The 22796-nt window shown below is 39.2% G+C and overlaps 1 protein-coding gene across 2 annotated transcripts in view; it reads right to left on the bottom strand.

The window, feature by feature from the left end:
• ARHGAP18 (Rho GTPase activating protein 18) overlaps positions 1-22796 on the bottom strand; it is a 125765-nt gene that overhangs the window by 49755 nt on the left and 53214 nt on the right. For both annotated transcript variants that reach the window (XM_082634109.1, XM_082634110.1), the window contains exons 2-4: positions 8560-8756; positions 4899-5137; positions 1154-1217 (exon numbers count right to left, since the gene is read on the bottom strand). In XM_082634109.1, the coding sequence (XP_082490235.1) occupies positions 1154-1217; positions 4899-5137; positions 8560-8756 (500 nt within the window). The remainder of the gene's footprint in view (positions 1-1153; positions 1218-4898; positions 5138-8559; positions 8757-22796) is intronic.

The following is a 22796-nucleotide window of genomic DNA, read 5'->3' as shown; positions in this document are numbered from 1 at the left end:
ACATGTAACTAAAGAAATCTCCACAGAACAGTAAAAAAGCAAGTGCTTTTATAGACATAAATATATAGACACGTATGTGTCTATACACATGCATGCACACACTTATATATGCACATACGTGTGTGTGTATACATTTTAAGGCAGGGGTGCAGGAGAGAAGTTCTGAGAAAAGTACGGAAGGAAGGATAAAGATACTAGATGCTCCAAGACTCCAAAATGTCCCGTATACGGTAATTTTGGACTAACCTTTGATTTTTATAGGAAGGTTGGGAACACTTCCCAGGCCTCCACAGTCTACCTGATACTCTTCCTCCACTACTTCCAATCCAAACACAACACTAGCAATGCCATGAACACTCCAGGTGCCAGGTCTTAAGGACATAAACAAAAGAAAAGTCCCAAGCGGGACTCAGGCAGCCACCAACAACCTTTGCTACAGTTTTTAAGTAACAGCACACTGAGGATTAAATCTGTGACCTTAATTTAGAAATTTTTCCTTTTTGTAAATCCATGAAATAGCTTTAAATTCTTTCTTGGTAAGTACTAATAAAGTCTTACTATTTATTTTCATCCATGCCTTGAATTTCTAATCCATTTCTGAAATAACAGATACAGAAAAAGGAATGAAAAGGAGAGTTGTAATCAATGCCCCCCCCCAAAAAAATTTTAACTTAAAAAGTTTTTCTAAACTTTCTGAAAAGCAATCCATTTATGAGCTAAGAACTTCAGATCTGAAAATGAGGTTCCAAATTCACTGGCTCCCCTTACTAGCTGTGTGGCCTTGGGAAAGTAACTTTACATCTCTAAACCTCACTTCTCTCATTTGTAGAATGGGTTAAGAACAATATTTACTACATAGAGTTCCTGAGTATATTAAATTAGGTAAATATCTCTGCATAGTACCCGGCACATGGTAAGCATTTGGGAAAACTGACTATGTACAGAGATGTTAGAACAGATAGAGATAGACAAGTATTTTAAAAAAATCAAAGGCCAACTATATGCTCAGTCTTATGTAATTATCTATGTGGGTTCTTTATATGAGTATCTGAATAGAATTTGCTTACCAGAATTGAAGACGAAGGTTTCAAAAGGTCTTATCTGTTTGTTATACTAATAAATGAGAAAATACAAGAGAATGGATCCAACTTACCATCTTTTCCTTGGTATTTGTTTTCGTCTGTTCTGACTGATTGTGATTCTGTACCATCTGGAGGCTAAAGATAGAACATGGGCCATTTAGTCATCTCCACCTCACAACCAGAGAAACGGTACTGTGAAATAACTCTATTACTAACCTTCAGGGTACAAGAAATGCACTCAGAATGATATCAATCACAGAAAAAAAGGACTACAGGTATAATCAACAAGCAATCATCCAATAAACATGTGATCACCCACAACTTGTAAGACACACTACTAAACCCTGTGGGGAATAAGGGCAACATCAAGAGTGTCCCTGCCAGCAAGAACGCCGCCATAAATTGAAGGGAAAAGAAAACATATCAAAAAGTTAACAATATCCATTAACAGATGAGTAGATAAACAAAATGTGAGCTACCCACACAATGAAATATTATTCTGCAATAAAAGGAAACAAAGTACAGGTACATGCTACAACATGGATGAACCTTGAAAACATACTAAGTGAAAGGAATCAGGCACAAGGACCACATATTGTGTGATTTCATTTCAACGAAATCTTCCGAATAGGAAAGTCATAGAGACAGAAAGTAAATTAGTGGTTGCCTAGGGGGTAAGGAGAGGAATATGAGGAATGACTGCTCATGGGTATGGGTTTTCTTCTGGAGATGATGAAAAGGTGCTAAAATGGATTGTGAGGATGGTTGCGAATCTGTGACTACACAAAAAACCTCTGAATCGTAAACTTTAAGTGGGCGACTTGGTGAATTATCTCTCAATAACACTGTTATAAAATAAAATTATAAGTTGACATGTAGGTAATAAAATAGAATTCTTCATATTTTTTAAAAAAGCTAGTAATAAATGTGAGATCAACTAAAACTACATTACCAAGCAGGTAATAAGAGCTTAGATATTCAAAGGAACTCCTTTTTCGAGGGGTTGGGGAAGTGACACCTGAAGAATGCAGCCCTCCAAGGGTTTATGGACACAGGAAAACATGGCTGGCTCCTCTCACCAGTAAGTGGGTCCAGGCCGTACTTCCTCCTTTCCAAGTAAGACTTCAGGAGGAATTCAGGAGTCAGGAAGAGGAGTCTAGGTCAATCATACACAAAGGTCTATTTGAATGAACTGTCTTTAAAATACTCATTCCATTGGATTTTCCTCTCTATACAAAAGAAGATAGCCTTTGTAGTCCCCTCCCCACATACTTCAACTCAGGTGTTAGCAGAGGAGAACTCCCCCCTCCACCTGCAATCCAAGAAGAGTCTAGAAAGGCACGGGGGCAGGTACGCAGAGGTGCTCTACTTAGAGGTTAGAGGTACCCAGGTCAGTGTAAAGCGATTACCCATCACAGAAGTGGTACAAGAGTCGTGGCACTACTTCAGTCCCCCTCAGGCAGGGCAATACCATCCTCCTCCCTCCGCCCACGAGCCTGCACTCCATGGCACAGGGCACACAGTGAGTAATTCTAATCTTACATATGAACACATATTTTGGAGCATGTGGTTGGAATTGTTTTCCTAAGCAATTGAAGATAACAGTGCAGATGGTATTCATTTCTGTATTATATTTCCCAGTGTCAGCAAGGGCTTCATGAGGAAGCATTTGAAATGGAAGAGTTGAATATGGACAGTCATCTCTCAGTATCTGTGAGAGACTGGTTCCAGGACACCCCCACCCCTGCCCTTGCGGATACCAACGTTGGAGGATGCTCAAGTCCCTTATAAAAAATGACATAGTATAGTCGGCCCTCCATATCCACAGGTGCAGAACCCAGGGATATGGAGGGCCCACTGTACTTATTTGAGAATAGAAGAACTGCAAGTAAAGACAGCTGGCCCATGTTTGCTTGAGGGATGGGGGACATATTTCTAATGGGTGGCAGTGTTTCGATTAAAGGCATAAAGTGTAAGCAAGTTAACATTATTTTGATTTACTTGTGCTATTTCTCTCTTATTGAATCCATCAGATGATACAACTCACCAATTACCTTGAACTCAAACCATGTGGTTTAGACATCACCAAGAATTTGCTGGAAAATATTGCTTGAAGCATTGAGTAGCAACATCCTCTTAGAGACTGGCAGGAATCCCACAGTATATGGTTTGCTTAGGCTCAGCTCTCTGCCCCCACCCCCACCTTTTGTTTCCTCTTAACTCCCTCAGGGAGGGCTCTTTAATTGGGAAGGAAATGTCATAATACTATATTTCCTTACTATTCATTTTTCTACAGCTAGAAACCAAGTCCAGTCCTTCAACCCCAGTGGATGGCCCAAATAACGACTGGGTGGTATGCAAGCGCGGAACTGCCTCACAGCAGCCAGAGACCTACCTAGAGCAATCCAGTCACCCCAAAACTCCTATAAAATGGACTGGATTTGATCTACAATTGACCATGCAAATAGAGCAGGAAGTTGCAGCTATAAAGGATTTCTTGGAAGAATGAAATGACTACAAAAAGCAAAAAACCTCTATATGACAGAAAGATACCTTAAATGTAAGTCCATTTAGTCCCTCATTTTTTAAAAAGATTTTTGTTACCCTTTATTTATAGTGTAAATACATCTCATGTATTTACTGAGACTACTTAATATCAGAATCATATATGTAAACCCAAACGTAGCAGGATGCACAGTGGTTAAAAGCACTTATTTAGAGTCTGACAAATCTGGGTTTACTATCTACAGGACCACTGAGCAAGTGACTTAAAGTCGATGAGCCTGTGGAATCGAAACGATGATACCTCACTCACAGGACAGCTCTAAGGATGAAATGGGATATGGCATGGAAAGTAGTCGGCACAGTAGGTGGTCAGTAGTGGCAGCAGCAAATATAACTGCTATTATGATCACCACGATCATCATCCAACATCCGTTCTGTCTGTTCTCACTCCAGTCATCCAACTGGGTCTTCTAGACCAGAGAGCTATTCCAACTTCATCTGAGAACAGTCCAGAGTATAAATCAACTTTGACCCTAAGAACATCATTAAGTTCAGCTGACCTTCTTTTTCCTCGTTGTAGCAAGACTTCCTTGTTGAAGGAGCAGATGATATTAACTTACATTTTGTGCAAGCTCTTGACGTCCTCCTGGATGAGCCACAAGCAGCCTACCAACTGGCTGTACTGAGCAGCACTGTTCTACGCCATACAGATCTCCTACTTGTACCATGCCTTCCCTGATAGCCATCAGCCCCAAAGTCTCTACCAGACTTCAACAGCTTCTACTAATAAATTCATCATCTTAACAAATATCTACTCAAATCTTCTATGTGCTAGGCACCGTGCTAGGTGCTAGATGCAAAGGGGAAGTTATTTCATGTTCAGGGTTCCTGTTTTATAATTCAGCTACATTTACTCCCTCACATTCCATTTCCATTCATCCCCACATGAGTCTAGAAAAAAAGCAAATTTTCCTACAAGAGTTAATATAGAAGGAAGAATCCTCCACCTCTGACTTTTCCGTAAGTAACAATTAGCAGTCACATTGTCTAGGGGGTTGGGGCCATTCCTAAAGCTCCAAGGACACCTAACACAGGTACTGTCACAGAGAAATGTAACTTGTTTCATTTTCTGCCCCATCAGTATAACTTCTAGAAGGACAGGGATCAAGTCCCTCTTGATTATGGAGAGCATGGAGCTTTAGCCCCTTGCATATACATGCCCATTAAGTTTTTAATGATCTGAATCAAACTAGATGGGTTCAATTGATTCTAAGCAATTATTCCTTTGCTTTATCAAAAAAGAAAACCTACCTCACTTTCTTTTGACCCTCTCTGTTGAGCAAATATGTCTCTGACGTCAGGAACCTGGTACTGTTTGTTTTTTTTCCTCAAGGTCTGGGAGACAGTCTCTACTCGTTTCTGAACAGCTGCCGCCTGCGTCCGGGTCAGTGTTGATAAAAACACCATGCTTTCTTGGGGATCTCCAGCAGCCTCTCCAAAGAGATTGGACAAACCGGCCTCCTTAAGCCATTCTTCTTCCAGTTCTCCCTCTAAGACAACAGAGAAAAATGGTATTTAAATCACAAAATATGAGAACTTTTACATTTTTTTAAGCTGTTTAAAAACTCTTACTGAAACTCTTATATCACAACCAAACCGCAGTGCTAAGAATCATTATCTGAAACTTGGACAACTGCCATAAACTCCAGCCATAAAGATATCAAATTTTAGATCCATTTCATATATACTCAATTAAAACTTTTAAATGACTTCACATGTGATTAACCTCTATAACTTCCCTGCAGATTAACTAGGGGAAGATAATACTGTTCCCTTTACAGAGATGAGCAAGCCATGAAAAGATAACTTACTTCCATCAAGTTACAGAAGGAAGTCGATGCTGGGGATGGCCATTAAAGCCCTGTTTCTTGGCTTAAATTCAGCACTACCCGAGTCCAACCCTAACTGATAGAAAGGCTTGTTTTCTCTGCTCGCTGTAGCTGACAGGGAGTGTGGCAAAGAAGCAAACAGCATCTGGACATCAGGAACTAATCAATTTCAAATTAATTTTTTTAACCCCCAAGGTCAGCATATCAAAGTCATGTTTTTTACAAATTTTTTTTAAAAGCACACTATTTTCAGCAAAAAGACCAAAATAGCTTATTATAGGAAACTAATTAAACAACTGAATACATTCAAAACACTGAAAGGAAGTAAACAGTAAAGCAAATGTTGTATACGATCTATTGATGATTCGGGACTTCCCTGGCAGTCCAGTGGTTAAGACTCTGTGCTCCCACTGCAGGGGCACTGGTTCGATCCCTCATCAGGGAACTAAGATCCCACATGCCAGGCGGCGTGGCCAAAAAAAAAAAAGGAAGATCTGTTGATGATTAACAGAAAAACTGAATGATAACTAGAATAGATTCACTCCAAGTTCCATGTTTATAGAGGAAATTGAAAGACCAAGGACTTGAGACACAAAAGACCTGTGTCCATACCCCATTTCTGCACCGTGATGGCCAGGTCACTTTGGCCGAGTCACTTAGCCTCAAGCTGACTCTGTTTTCTCATCTGTAAACTAAACCACAGCTGCCCTGGTGCCTCATAACCAAATGTGAGAATATCACATGGGAAGAACTTTGCAGAGCTCTAGTATAGTCCATATCACATGATGGAGCACTGACTAGTGTGCCCATCTATCCTTCTCTACTATCTAAACTCCATGAGGGCAGAAATAAAGTATTAATAACCTTGGCTTCAAGAAACATAAGGCAGTGCCAGGCATTCTGCATGCCAGGCAACAAAAACTGTTTACTGACATAAAAAGTCAGCTATGATTATTAATGTTGTTAAGGTAGAACTCAGTATACGTGTATAAAACCAAATGGCCAGAAAAAAGCTGATATTGCCATGTTAAGGGAAGTAAACAAGATTACAATATAGAGTCACTTGTTCCATTAAAAAGTAGAGGTAAAATTCAAACAATTTAAAGTCAAAGAAAAGGCACGGGTGTATAGAAACAGTCCTAATTCTTCTCGATAATCACATCATGAACAACACTCTACGAATCCATTTTAGTCTTGAAGAATTACGAAACAGCTAAGGACACATGGCTATGTATCAGGCTTGAGTGCTGCTTTCTGCAGAATGTTTTCTCCTTACGCAGCAGGCCACTGGTATGCTGCTGCCATCTTGAAACTTTGAGACAGAAAGGTTGGGAGACACTATTACCACAAAAAAACTCAACTGGATTGGTAAAGTGAGAAAGAATGAGAGTAAAATGAAAGAGAACCCAAATAAAACAATGAGTTGGTTATAATTTTCTTTTACAAATCAGTGTTAAATGAAGGGAAATCTCTAACTTTTCTTTTTCAAGTATTATTGGTTGCTTTTTTTCAACAAATGTTATAGCAAAGGAGAAAAGCCTATTTATGTATGGATAGATTTCAGTACTAAACAACTTGATGCTAATTCATTTAGCATCATTAAGAAGTCTTCTGTTGAGAGCCTCCCTGGTGGTGCAGTGGTTAAGAATCCTTCTGCCAATGCAGGGGACCGGGGTTCGAGCCCTGGTCTGGGAAGATCCCACATGCCGCAGAGCAATTAAGCCCGTGCGCCACAACTACTGAGCCTGCGCTCTAGAGCCCGCGAGCCACAACTACTGAAGCCCGCGCGCCTAGAGCCCGTGCTCCACAACAAGAGAAGCCACCGCAGTGAGAAGCCCACGACCGCAACGAAGAATAGTCCCGACTCCCGCAACTAGAGGAAACCCACACGTAGCAACAAAGACCCAACACAGTCAAAAATAAATAAATTTATATATAGAAAAAAAGAAGTCTTCTGTTGAAAAACAGGTCACTACTAGCAGTGGGTCCCAAGGTACTAACTGTGGCTCTTACTTTCTTGGCATTTGTATCAACTTATATACCAAAGACTTACTTACAAACTTATAGATGGCACAAGGCATAGAAAGAATGCTAATATAATAGATGCCAGAGTTGGGCATCAGAAACCTAGTGTCTACTTTAATTTAATAGATTAGCCAAAAAAAAAAAAAAAAGCATGAAATTTAAGGGGAAAAAAAAGTGAAGTTTTACATGTTTCTTCCAGAATATTAAATACAGTAGTGGAGACTGTGGGAAATGCAGCTAGAAAGAGACTTGCGTGAAATTATGAACCAAATACAAGAAGTAAATATGGAGGCTAAGAATGTTAATACAATCTTCCACTGTCCAAATCTGTACCCTGAGCTTAGCTGGCTAAACTGTGGCACTGCTGCCAATCTGGAGGATGATACTTTGAAAGATAAGATGACCAGGACTGGGATAGGTCTGCAAACCACCAACAAGGATTGATTTATGCGAATCTTTCCTTCTAGAAAAAAGTTACTTGGCTAGTAACAAGACAACTATCCTCAACCATTTGAAAGGCTATCATGCAAAAAATAAAACAGACTTGTTCTGATCTTCCAGAAGGCAGATCTACAATAAGTGAGTAAAAGGTAGTGTAGAGCAGATTGTAAATCAATAAAATAAAGAACACCGAAACAGCTCAAGCTGACGGAAAAGCATCAGCATCATCAGCATCTATACTCACTAGAGGCCAAATGGCCATGTGGCTAGGATACCACAGAAGGACTTTAAATAAAGCTTAGATGATTTCAAAATTCTAGTCTAACTCTAAGAGTCTATGATACAGCAAGCTTAGCCAACAAGATTCTAGCCACATCCAAACCTAAGTGAATTTACTTATGCCATTTATATTTGTCAGTTGCATCTATAAATCTGCCACAATTAAGTCATTTTCAAGTTGAAAGGCAGCTACCATTTATCTTTTTCTGGTTTTCCTAGCTTTAGTTTTTTTTCCTCCTCTTCCTTTCCATGTATTCATTTCCCATCAATACATATTTAAAAAGAGACAGAGAGAAAAAGAAAAAAAGAAAAAAAAGTTTTATTAATTTCATTATTACCATCAGGCTCTTTGACAACCACCACCTCTTGATCATCTTGTCTGTTCTCACTGGATTTCTTGATATTTTCTAGTTCGGTCCAATAATCTTCCATAGATAGTTCATCCAAAGAATCCTGGGAACTTGATCGATCAAATGGAGGCCTTTCTATAACTTTGGTGATTTCCTGGTTCATAGTATACTGGCCATATCTGCGACTATAAATTCAAAAGAAAACACGGTTCATCTTAGTACATGAGGAAGTAGTACAATTTCTAAAATATCATAGTACTGAGCTGGAGAATTTGGAAACTCAAGTTCTCCTTAACAAAACCAAAGAGATGTATATTTTGAAACTGTTTACCTTGAGAGGCTACTGATTATAATACGCTTGTAGAATGAACAGTTTTATCCTCTATGGAAAAGCATGGCAAAGAACAAACAGCCATGTGATAAATATTTTTCCTTTTCCATTTTGCTTAAATTATTTTAAGGCTTCTTTAAACTTGAAAATTTGTTCTTAGAAAGCAACAGGTTAAATCTTGATTAGAGGTTAATTAAATTGGGATTGAATTTTATACAGTATTTCATATTTATCATTGATACCTATAAATCAAACTCAATCAACCCTTACATAGCAAATATCCGCAATCAATGAATGAGGTACCATTTGAATTTTCATTTTGTTTTTTGTAACCAAAACATGAATAGAAGGATGGTATATTAAGTTTGCTGTTACACTCTATTTTAGAAAGCAACTTTTAATATTTACACTTATAAATGTACCTATTACTTACATATATTTTAAAACATGGTAAAAAATTATATTTATTGGCAATTCTGAATAAGTAGTTAGGAATTACCTTGTAAACATTTGGTTAAATATAATCTATGAAGAAAAGGATAAGTGAATAAATTTTTTAATGACTTCAACTATATTTTTTTCTTTATAAGTCATATCCTACCTACTACTAACATTGAATTAAAGGGCCTAATAATAAAAAAAACCCATATAGAATAGAAATATTAAATTGTTTCATTATTGTTTATATTGAGATAGAGAGGGAAAAGCCTTATTACTTGAAGAAGGAAATTCTTCAGCTATGGTTTTTCCCCTTTATATTCAATAATTTTTCAGAAATACAATTTGAGTGGAGACAATAACTGGTGAATGAGTGTTTTGTTATTCTAATATCAAATTGCTTTTTTATCTCCCAAGAAGACATTAGGAAGTAATACTCTGCTAGACTGGTTTTACTTACTGCACATAGAGAAAATAAAAAGAAATGAGACAAAACAAAATTCTTTAATAGTGTGTGAACATTTTCACATTTAAAGTGGCCTTTCCCATAGTTATTTAAAATGGTAGGATTTAATACAGCATAAGGAAGAAGGTCACTCAACTCTGGTCTAATCTATCCAGCAGTTTAATTCCAACTGACTTAGTAAAAGTCAAATAACTTAATTACCTATTGCTGCAAATAAATGCAATATAACTGACTACTTAACTATAATGTGCTAATCGGCCAGTTTTACCCCTTTAAAGATGGTTCTCTCTGCCTTGATTACATACTTTATTAATGCTGGTTGCATGAATGAGGGAACAATCCCTATAATCTCACCCCAGCAGCAACCCTGGCATGGTGATGGGTGGGCGTTAGAATGAGGGCCAGCAGGAGGAAGTCTAGACATGTTTGTGTGAATCTCTTTCCTCTAGCCTCCATTGTCCATTGTTTGCCGCCCCCATCCCTTAATTCAAAGGACACTTCCTCCCTCCCTGCCCCAACTCCTGTTTACATCCTTGTATCCCACCCTGTGGCCATGATACCATCGGTGTTCTCAGTTTAGGGCTTACACTCCTGATTCTTAAATTACAATGTGAATGAGAAAGCTCTCTTTTCTCTTAAAAATGAAAAGTAAATTATAGTTTTTATTTCTGTGATCGCCAGCTCAACTGATCTCTGGTTCATATTCCTTAATCCTGCTTTATCAGGATAGCTAAAGCTAATTTACAGTGTTTGCCGGATTCATTTTTGGTTTATTTCATGTCAAATATATAGACGCCCATCCTTGCTTTTGTTTTACCTCTCATTATAATGTAAGGCTGTCTACTTTATTGCTATTTTTGACAACCCTTAGCCCCACGGGAGATCATGATGAGAACTGTGGAATGTGTGAAGTATAATGACTAATGCCAAATAATTTGGTTTATCTGCTCACAGGAAAATGGTGCCGTTGAACGAAAAGTACATTAAGCCTTTCATTCCTGAAGGAATGTGTTTATTCTGGCAAGAATTTTCCAGTAAATTTCCATTAAGATAAGAGCATGTGCAGAAAAATGCAAGGGCATTGAGCAACAGCGTTGTTATGTAAATATACCTTCTATAGCAAGCCCTGCTTTCAAAACACGCATAAAGCGAAAATCTAATCGCTTAGTGCTGATGAATTGACTCAATATTTTGACTTTAACAAGATTCAAAAGCTGAACAGGTTTGTTGTAACAACCTGAAGATACTGAGTCATAAAAAGGAGGATTTTTTTTTTCTATTTTTGGATCACTGGCAAATGTTGCAAGAAAACAATATTTTTAAATATTAGGGGATGGAGTGTAGGTAGGAGGCAACTGTCCAGTGATAGTCCCCTCCTTAGTCAGCTGCCCAATAGTTTCACAGTTTACATCAATAAACATGTCATGACACTGCTTTTCTTCTTAGAATAGTCTCACTTTTGTACTCCAGACAGGCCACGGCTAAAAGTCTGGCCCTTCTTAAAACTGTCCTGGTAAGAGGCCAGTTAACTGGTTTCCTCTCTTCTGTTTTTAGGAGTATGTTTTACGACACCATGTTCATTCTGCAAATTGGGCTCAAAAACATAAAAGCAACATCTGCTAGACATAATGAAGTATGGAGCAGAAATATTCTGTATTTCCAAAAGATCCCAGGCAACACATGGTGCTCAAATCAGAGAAACACACGCTTTGCCCCACAGGCAACTAACTACTAATTACCTCCGCCTGACTTACCGGCAAGTGATGGTTCTCTGTTCGCTTTTCCTCACTCCCCATCCAGATTCCCATGTGCTAAACATCCATGACCACCCTTCCAAAACTCCCCCATTTCTCACCTTTTACAACTATAACTACACAACTAGACACTGTCCTCTAAGAGAAGGTGCTTCCTAGTCCACTGTACAAGTCTTGCTCTAATACATCACAGTATTATCACTTGGGCTTTTTCCCCATGGGCACTATAGTAGCATCACCAGCAAATACTCAACTTTACAGACTCCCCATGGGCCTTCATGGTGTGTTATCTTGCTGACATGTGCTCGTGCTGTGTTGATAAAACCTGGAGTTTTGTTTCCTTATATTTTCCCCAGGTATATTTTATCCCATTTTTCTGTAATATTTTTTCCACCTGGCCAGTGAATTTCAAAGGTACTGATATCATCAGGGTGTTAGTGATACCTGTTATTTTTTTTGTCCTAGAGGATCTTAAAGTGATCTGACACAAGCTGTCCTCCACAAGGAGTTAAGAGTTTGCCATGCACCATGCTGTGGTCCACTAGAAGAAAATTGCTTGATTCGCCCTAGTACCAATGCAGTCAGTGAAACAACAGGAAAACACATAGGACTAGGATTCATAAGTACCAAATGGCTCCAGCTCAACTTTTTTTCATGATCCTTGGAAAATCACTTCTCTGATTCTAACATTTTCCTATCTATAAAATGGAAAGAATGCCAACAGCCTTGACTGCTTTGTTTGTTGTGAGTTATCAAAGAAGAATTCCTATTAAAGTGTCTCAGAGGTAACCAAGAAGAAGGCACTCAAGTGAGCATCATTGCTAACATTTGTGTAACTGCTAACTACAGATAACTGCCACTCCCATAGTTTAATAAGGTCACCTTTGCCCTCTTCTAAGGTTCAGAGAAATTACTTATCCACTAGGGACAGTCATTCTTAAACCTTTGGTCTCAGACTTCCTTTACACACTTAAAAATTTTCAAGGGCTTCCAGAGTGTTCTTGAGATAGCTTATATCCACTGATATGGACACTGTTAGATATTAAAACCAAAAACAATGTAAACACTAATTAATTTAAGAATAAGAAGAATAAATATCTTAAATAACATTTGGGGCAGGGGGGAAGCCCTATATTTTCCAAACCAAGAAAAAAAAACAGTGAGATAAGTAGCATTGTTTTACATTTTTGAAACTGTCTTTAATGTCTGGCTTAATAGAAAACATCTGGATTCTCACATCTGCCTCTGCATTTACTCTTCTGAGATATTGTAAGTCATGTGGTTTCTGGGAAACTCTACTGTATTCTCAGGAGAGAATGAGAATGAAAAAGGCCAGTAACATCTTGGTGTTATTATGAAAATAGTTCTGATCTCCCAGACCCCTGAAAGGGTCTCAAGAGCCTCAGGTGTTCCACGACCACACTTTGAAAACACTGCTCCAGGATTTCTCAAAAACACCGAATGGATCTGAAAAAGCACTTTTCAATTCTGTGGGCAACACTCCAGAAAGCCTTACTGAAAGAAACAGACATGCTTTCCTAGTGACCTTTGACCTACTTTTTTGTTTATTTTAGTTTAGTTTTACAGCCTTTCATCAAGACTGGGACTTATTCCAATGATATATCCATATTTAATTCATACTACAATGACAAAGAATAAAAGCATTATTTAAAAACCCCTACCTTGCCAATGTCTTCCATCATTTGCTTTTTTTTTTTAAATAAATTTATTTATTTTATTTATTTATCTTTGGCTGCGTTGGGTCTTTGTTGCTGCGTGCGGGCTTTCCCTAGTTGCGGCGAGCAGGGGCTACTCTTCGTTGCGGTGCGGGGGCTTCCCACTGCAGTGGCTTCTCTTGTTGCGGAGCACGGGCTCTAGGTGCCCAGGCTTCAGTAGTTGTGGCATGTGGGCTCAATAGTTGTGGCGCACGGGTTTAGTTGTTCTGCAGCATGTGGGATCTTCCCAGACCAGGGCTCGAACATGTGTCTCCTGAGTTGGCAGGCAGATTCTTAAGCACTGCACCACCAGGGAAGTCCCCCGTCATTTGCTTTTATCCGCCATGTACAATGGGCAGAAATCCTCTCTAAGCTTCCCCTTTTGCCCGGTGTATTTGAAAATGTGTATTTTCTTTAATGCTCCTTTGTCATCCATCTGTACCTCTTCTTACAATTATCTCAAGACATTTATTTGGAACTAGGACATTTCTTTGAACTCATATTTAACTATCTGATCCAATCTCTACTTTTTGTACCCTACCCCGTCAAGAATCATATTGCTACACTTATATTCAGTCTGTCTCCTGGTCCTGCTCCTTTCAGGGCATTTTTGTGGCCCGAAGCCTGCTTTCGTGAAGTCCTCTGATGCTAGGACTTGGTTTTGTTTATTTGTTTTCTTTTCTTACAAGATCCTTACAAGTACACTCTCTTTCATGCTCCCTATTCTACTTTTACTTCCAACACAGGAAAAGAAGTGACTGGGTTGAGAGATATAAGAGAATAAGGTTATTTTTGTTTTGTTTTTTTGTTCTGTTTTTAATGTGCCAAAAAAAATTCTCATTGAGATCACGACTTATCATCAACCATAATGACCAAGTATATTTTAGATAAAGCCATATTTACTGAAGTGTAAACTTTAGAATGGTATTGGACCTTAGAGATTTAAACCTATCCCATCATTTTCTAGATGAGGTAATGAGGCGCCAGGGTTAAGTCTTCTTCAGAATCTCAGCAAAGTGATGGTTGAACCAAAATTAGTGTCCTCATTTCTTCTTCGGTCTATTATACCAAATAGACTAGAACAGGTAGAATTTACTTTTTTCACTTCTGATGCTCCAGTTTTTGTGAGTTTATATTGCACATAGCAAAACCAAGAGTGATCTCGTTCACACAGTCTATAATTAACATTTTAAAATGACCACTACGCTTATCTAGAGAAAAATATATTTAACAGTCAAATCATACCTCTTTAAAATGCATGAGAATTCTTTTCCAATGCATTTTATAAAGAGTGGTTTGTGCCACGCTGGGGCATGACTTCAAATATACCCATTTTTTAAAAAGCTTTGTTTTGAAGATGTTTAAAATTTTTTTAATGTTTTAAAAATTCACTCTGTCTCTCCAGCTACATTATCTCTAGGCTGGGGGTAAAAAAAAGTGTTTCTGATATGTAGATCTTTCTCTTTTATTTTGTCAGTGATATTAAAGAAGTAATCACTGCCATCATGAGATGGTGAAGCTATTAATACTCCTAATGGCCTGTCCGTAAGACTACACTGAATTTGAATGACTATGAAGAGCTGCAGCCTATGAATGACCCAAGTCATTTTTCCCCGGGAAGTGAATGCCTACTATTGTTTAGCTGAAAGCAGTAATTATTAGAAGTGGCTCTGACACCAGAAAGAAAGAACACTGACAGTGCCTTAAGGCAGTAAGAAGTTGATTGGAAAGCAATCCCACACTGGCCTCTCCCCACTCCCAGGCAGCTGTCAGAGCCCTGGGAAAGGATTCCTCACATCTTCTACCTGACCCAATTGCTATTATTTTTAAAATAGTTAGTTTTCACATTTCAAGTAAACTTACTTTTACGCTTTGCATATTTTACCCCTTTCATGTGGGGGAAGGATAAAACTTACCCATTATTTCTTTCAGCTTTCTTTTTCTTTAAAAATAAACATCACTTAACATACGTCTAGCACATTGCTTTAGTCTTCACAGAGCCTCCGCCCAATTTTGACACACAGCAAAACAATGAGCAAATGAACTGATGATGCTCTATTTACTTAACTTTGCCTAAGTCAAGCTGAGAAGAGAAGCCCATTAGTGACGCTGCTGAGACAGAGCTTTGAAAACTTGGCTTTCTCACTTTTACAGAAAACTATGGTAGAACCAATTCATATGTGAACATCACTAAGAGAATAGGGGAGGGAACACTCTTGCACTGTTGGTGGGAATGTAAATTGATACAGCCACTATGGAGAACAGTATGGAGGTTCCTTAAAAAACTACAAATAGAGCTACCATATGACCCAGCAATCCCACTACTGGGCATATACCCTGAGAAAACCATAATTCAAAAAGAGCCATGGGGCTTCCCTGGTGGTGCAGTGGTTGAGAATCTGCCTGCTAATGCAGGGGACACAGGTTCGAGCCCTGGTCTGGGAAGATCCCACATGCCGCGGAGCAACTAGGCCCGTGAGCCACAACTACTGAGCCTGCGCCTCTGAAGCCTGTGCTCCGCAACAAGAGAGGCCGCAATAGTGAGAGGCCTGCGCACCACAATGAAGAGGGGACCCCGCCTGCCACAACTGGAGAAAGCCCTCGCACAGAAATGAAGACCCAATACAGCCACAAATAAATAAATAAATAAATGTTAAAAAAAAAAAAAAAAAAGCCATGTACCAAAATGTTCATTGCAGCTCTATTTACAATAGCCAGGACATGAAAGCAACCCAAGTGTCCATCAACAGATGAATGGATAAAGAAGATGTGGCACATATATGCAATGGAATATTACTCAGCCATAAAAAGAAACAAAATTGAGTTATTTGTAGTGAGGTGGATGGACCTAGAGTCTGTCATACAGAGTGAAGTCAGAAAGAGAAAAACAAATACCGTATGCTAACACATATATATGGAATCTAAGGAAAAAAAAAAAAGGTCATGAAGTACCTAGGGGTAAAAGGGGAATAAAGACACAGACCTACTAGAGAATGGACTTGAGGATATGGGGAGAGGGAAGGGTAAGCTGTGACAAAGCGAGAGAGAGGCATGGACATATATACACTACCAAACGTAAAATAGATAGCTAGTGGGAAGCAGCCACATAGCACAGGGAGATCAGCTAGGTGGTTTGTGACCACCTAGAGGGGTGGGATAGGGAGGGTGGGAGGGAGATGCAAGAGGGAAGAGATATGGGAACATATGTATATGTATAACTGATTCACTTTGTTATAAAGCAGAAACTAACACACCATTGTAAAGCAATTATACTCCAATAAAGATGTTAAAAAAAAAAAAAGAATAGGGGTATAGGCAGCAGCGACTACCACCAAGTCTAGTAGAAAGAAAGGAGAAAAAGCAGAAGACAGAAGGGCATGTGGGAGAGTCATGAGGCAGCCAAAGCAAATTGGAAAAACTCCCTTCCCTTTTAAGTATAGATGTAGGGTATGTAAAGGGGAAGTTATGGGCTAACACTGGCCACCAGACCTAGGTCTTTCTTATTTTCGAGCGTTAGTTCTGGGTAGAACTGAGAGCCTCTTTGTTCTGAGCTCCCCCAATCTCTCTCAGGAGGCAGTTTTTCCTCCTCCATTGGCAACAAGACTCAACAACAAGTAGCCAAATGGTAGCCAGGGATCTGAATGTCTAAGTCATTTTCCAAGACGAGGGTAAAGAGGTCAGCAGTACGGGCTTCCCTGGTGGCACAGTGGTTGAGAATCTGCCTGCTAATGCAGGGGACATGGGTTCGAGCCCTGGTCTGGGAGGATCCCACATGCCACGGAGCAACTAGGCCCGTGAGCCATGGCCGTTGAGCCTGCACGTCTGGAGCCTGTGCTCCGCAACAAGAGAGGCCACGATAGTGAGAGGCCCGCGCACCATGATGAAGAGTAGCCCCCACTTGCCACAACTAGAGAAAGCCCTCACACAGAAAAGAAGACAAAACACAGCAAAAATAAATTAATTAATTAGTAAACTCCTACCCCCAACATCTTCTTTAAAAAAAAAAAAAAAAAAAAAAGAGGTCAGCAGTGGGACTTGACATGAAATATCAAGATCTTGGAAGACTGGTTCAATTCTCCACTCCATTCAATTCTCCATCACCAGGACTTGTATCTACCTGACACTTGGATGTACCTGACATAGCTCTTCTCCAGAACTCTCTCCTTTCCTTGTTCTGGTTAGTTTCAAGCCATCTGGAGACTCAACACCAGCAGCCACTTTGCATTCGGAGCATAGGCTCTCCAGCTGGATCTGTTTTCCAGCTGTCATTACTCAATTTCATATCTTGGTGTCTTTCTCCATGGGGGTTGGAATAAAGAAAGACATTTCCACGCTCCTTCAGTCTCCCCACAATCCTGACCACATCCTGCACTGTGATACTCATGCTTGTATCTCTACCACTATACTGTATGTTCCTTGCTGCAAGGATCTGCAGAGTTTTTTGTTTGTTTGTTTGGGGGTTTTTGTTTGTTTTTTCATCTGGGTATCCCTGAGTTTAGCCATCCATTTGCCATAGCAGATGATTGGGAACTGTTCAATTATTAATTACTGATTTATGGCTGCTTCTGAAACAACAACATCCTTTTAATTTCTAAGGTGTTTCTCATTTAATTGCACAAAACTACAAAGGAATAAAACAGGGACATGAAAAGTAGACAGTAAAGAAATCAGTCATCAGGAAGCCCTAAAAGGTAATTAATAGGTAATTGTTCTATGCCTCTGTAACTCTTGGGTGTTTAATTTGAAAGCAGCCTTCCTTATGAGGGAATAAAAACGTACAAAAGAAAGGGCCTACTTCATATCATACTGTACCTAATATTAAGTCACAAACAAGCACTGGCATACAGTTTGTTAAGCACACCGCATTCCCTGGTTTCATCCTGTCAACTTAATCTCTAAAATAAATTTGAAAATATTTATTGAATGCCTGGTGTATGTTGGGCACCTTATCAGAGATGTCTGTTCAACCAACCTACTCAAGCCTTTATCTTGAAATAGATTATAAATGACACTGAAACTAGGCATGCGTGGAATTTTCCAGTTCCTCACTGAACCAGCAGCCCAGACAACTCTCCAGCATGGGCCTCTGGGTCATGACCTATGCTTTAGCATTGTCTCTAACACTCTTTGGGCCCTGCTGTGGCTCACCATTCCTTCCTCAGAAATAATTTCCTTTCCTCTCTGTCACTACCCACTCACCTCCAGCTCACCCTCCACCCAAACAATCATTTCCATAGATTCAGCTCAACAATTTGAGGTTACCTCCACAGCCAATCCTGGGATCCCTCCTTCTCCCCGTGACTGTTTGTCACAGTCCTCCTGGATTTGTCTGCAGCTCGCTCACTGGTCCAAAACTGAGGCTGTTCTTTCCTGAGATGGAGTCTAGCTTTCTCATCGCAATAGTCTAATGCCTGGTTCTTGTTTCACAACAGTCACGAGGCTTCAAAGGTAGCTATCAGCACCCAAAATTGTCATCAACATTTTATCCTTTTTTTTTTTTTGACAAATCAAATTTTTGTCTTTTTGGTTTCAGGGCTGTGCTTTTTTCTTTCTGAAGAATCCATCAAGTTCTCAACACATTTTCAGAGGTGAAATGAAGAAAGGGATTCACTAATGAAGACCAAAAGTCTTCCCATCTTCTCTAATATGCTTGAACTCGTCATTCAAAAGTCCCTATCATGCCTTCTATTAGCTTAGAATCTCGGCATTACAGTTCACCAATATGCCTTAAAAATACATTAATACAAACAGATAAATTGTCATCAATGTGCAACACTCTCACATACAAGACATAACAATATACTTCAGGATCAGGATCCAGGATAGATGTTTAACTGTTGGCCAGGAATCTCATTCTGGGCGCTGACTGACTAAAGATTGACAAATTACAGTTTTCTGATATCCCCCTCCAATTCATAAAGTAGGTTGCTATTGATTCATAATACCTACCATCATATAGACACTAACAAAATATCTGTCAATAAAACACAAAACTATGAACATTAATATTTTTTAAATTTAATATTGGAATAGTATTGAATAAAATATTGGTTTTACTTATTTCTATGGGCCAACCTCTTGCCCTTCTGTAAGACTTTATATACATAGTAACATCAATTTTCCTATGCCAATGAAAATGTGGACACAAGGCAAAGTTGGATTTAAAAATAAGACCTTTTGATAATAACTGAAGCTAAATGCATGGGCATATACTTTGGAAAAGATGCGGGCATTATTATTAAACTCTTTTTGGTTCTTTGTGATTATTTGTTACAATAAGGTAGAGAAATCATCTATCTCAGTGGGGCTACAGGGGCATGAAACCAAGCTTCCACCAGACAGCATAAGGAACGCTACAGACAAACACTGGAAAAAATGTTAAAAGTGAAAGGATGTCTGTGTTTATGTTACACAATGAAAAGGGAGAGGATACATACTTCTACATCATTTCAAAGTAATGCTGGTGAGTAGTAATAGCAGAACAATTTAAAACAGCAGCAACAGTGTGGCAAATACCTGGGTAGGAAAAAGAAAGCTGCTTCACTTCGGCTGCAAAGTGTAATTTTATGGATAGCTCCAAATGACCTTCAGAGACTATAATGCTCCACCGATAAGTACTGAAGGCCAGGAAGTACTTTTATAAGCCAGGTCCTAAAAGTCAGCTCTACTGAGGAGATGGAGGGGGGTGGTGAAGATATAATTTCCGGCTTTTCAAATAACTTAGCCAAGCTTAGAAACAATCCATCTGTAACATTTTCCACTAAATGTCTTCAGAAGTCAGTTACAAAGTAGACTATGTGAATATTACAGGATAAATTTTCCTTTTTAAATGAGATTATCTGAGACCTCTTTTTTCTTAGTATGCTTTAGAATCTGAGCTGACCCAACACAAGTCAGATATGAACGTAAGTAGCCTAAAAGAGACATGAAATATAAAATAAACCATGGGAAACTAAAGGCAATTTCCAATGGTAAAGTACGGCCTGGGGGTGGGGGCTTTAAACTTAACTTTTGAAGGAAAAACAAAACAAAACAAAAATCCCACAAAAACAAGTGTCTTCACTCAAAGCCACCAAGCTCTGTTTGGAGGACAGGCACAGGTCTCAGAGGGCAGAGAGACCTAAGGTGACCATGAGGGATGGGCAAGGGCTTTATGGGAAGGAATTATGGGAACATACAGGCAATGAGGGGAGGAAATGCAGAAGGGAAAGAAAACATATTAATAAGAAAACATAACTAATGCTATTCCTTAGCATTACCACATCATCTGGCATAGTTATGGGCACACTGAGCTCTGGTAAATGCCAACCACAGGACATCAAATTCTGGATTAAATCCTTCAAGCTGGAAGTTTATGAACCTTTCCTAGTTGAATTTCCTATCTTGGTCCTCTTAGGAAGTTCCTGAGTCTCCAGCTTATCACCAAGCTTATGCTAGCCTACTACTGACCTGTTACTTACATGGGGCAGCAATATTAGCCCTTAGCCAAAAGCAATATGACATCCAGTTCCAAAATGCCATTCCATGTGGGAATTTGAAACAAGCTAAGAAGTCCACAAGAAGCCAGTGTCCCTGAGAGTTCCCTCCCTAGCCACGACCCAGGCTGTTGGCTCTCTATAAAAAGCTGATGCTAAATCAAGGTCCAGCTCAAGGACGTCCACCTCCAGCTTTCCACTGCCATCCCTCTTGCTCTCTACTGCTATCCCCACTGCTCTACATGGATTCTCCTTTCTGCCCAGTCCCAACAAAGAAACAATCCAGACAGAGTGATATCTAATTCTTTCCCAAAGGTCACCTGCTGAGTTGCCTTCCTGACTCCCACATTCTGAACTGGCCAAGGCTCCCAGGAACTCACATCCCAGCCAAGTGTGTTACCCATGCCCTTCCTTGCCAGGAAAGAAGAGGTGGAAGAAAGAGTTGTTGTCTCAGGAAGCTAACACTGCAGAAGAGATTAGCCATTGGGCCACTGACTAGAGAACAGAGCCTCTTGAGACCAGAGCAGCATCTGAGTAAGTACTACAAGGAGAAGATGAAAGGACTAAGAGGATGTAGTGCCCCTAAGGCAGAAGGTGGTATTTGTTCAGGGCACCAAGGGCATGGTAGCCACGCAGGATGGTGGGATCAAAGATGAACTTCCTTTATTTGCTATACAGCAGAAACTAACACAACACTGTAAAGCAATTATACTCCAAATAAAGATGTTTTTAAAAAAATAATAAAATAATAAAAAATTGTTTTAAAAAAGATGAACTTCCTTTACTATCTTGTCAGGGTAAGTTGTCAGAAAGACCTAGGTTGTCAGATACTCCACAGTAAAGATCCAAGACTTAGAACTTTTTCTTGTTCTTTGTTTTTCTTTTTCAACTCAGGTGTTTGAGGGCCAACTCTTAAGGGTTCCCACCTCATAAAGGACTTTAGTTTTGCTGAAGCTGGTTCAATAAAGTAAAATATGCCGCTTTTATTAGAAACATTGTGAAACTCTAAGCATATGCCAACCAATCTAATACAGGAATATAAATTTCTTAATCCAATAGCTTTGTGAATAGAAAGTTTCACTGAACAACAATGTCTACATTTAATCCTCAGTCTTCATTATGATATTGGGCAGAATTTCCTACTTAAATTTTATTTTTTTAAAAATCATTCTGGTTATAGTTTAACAATGAAATTAACCTACATAATGAGGTATATTTTCCATTTCAAGTAATGAAGTGGACACTGGAAAAAACAGTGGAATTGGGATGAAGTCAACACTTCAGTGTTTTGGTGGAATGATGCTACAGAGCTTAGGTTCTTGCTTGAAAATAATAAACAGATAACCAAGTTGTGATTCATATATTCATTCAACAAATACTGGCTCCTCATTAACTGCAAGGTACTATACATGTTGGTATCCAAAGCAGCACAGGGCCTCAACTCTGATCCCTGAGAGTTTACATGGTATGAGAAGAGGTAAAACACGTAGGAAATCAACAATCTAGGGCAGCACTGGCTCCATGCAAATGACTGGTGCAGACAGCAGGTGCTGTAGTGCTCACTCCAGTTAGACACAGGGAGACACAGTTGCCAGAGAGTGTACAAAATGTTTGTAACACAGTAAGAGGAGGTAAGAAGGGAGAGTCCAGGCTCTTGCTATACCTCATTCTAATTTTATAAAGCGCTCCCCAGAGCCAACAATGTCTTCCTGTTATTTGATTCAACTTTACTTCCCTCTAATTTAAGCCCATTTCCTCTGAGCAAAGAAGGAATTAATCAATGTCCTCTTTATATTAACCCCTTTGCTGGGAATAGTTTTAAGTCGGTCTTTTACCATATCTTGAATTGGCCAATGAATAACATTCATTTACTTTTTCCTCCTATATTTTAAAAAGCAGTGTCTTAGAAATATACTCTATAGTACACATTCTTAATGGCATCTGAATCATAATACAGGTAACTGTGCATCACCTTTGTTCTGAAATTTTCCCTTTGGGCTTTTTCCAATTGGTTCTTGCTCTGCAAGTGAAACCTCCAAGGTGATG

The sequence above is a fragment of the Mesoplodon mirus genome (assembly GCF_964341445.2).
Source record: "Mesoplodon mirus genome assembly, chromosome: 10".
Classification (NCBI taxonomy): Eukaryota; Metazoa; Chordata; class Mammalia; order Artiodactyla; family Ziphiidae; genus Mesoplodon; species Mesoplodon mirus.
Note: the sequence above shows the minus strand (reverse complement) of the source record. Positions and strands in the feature narration are given on the sequence as shown.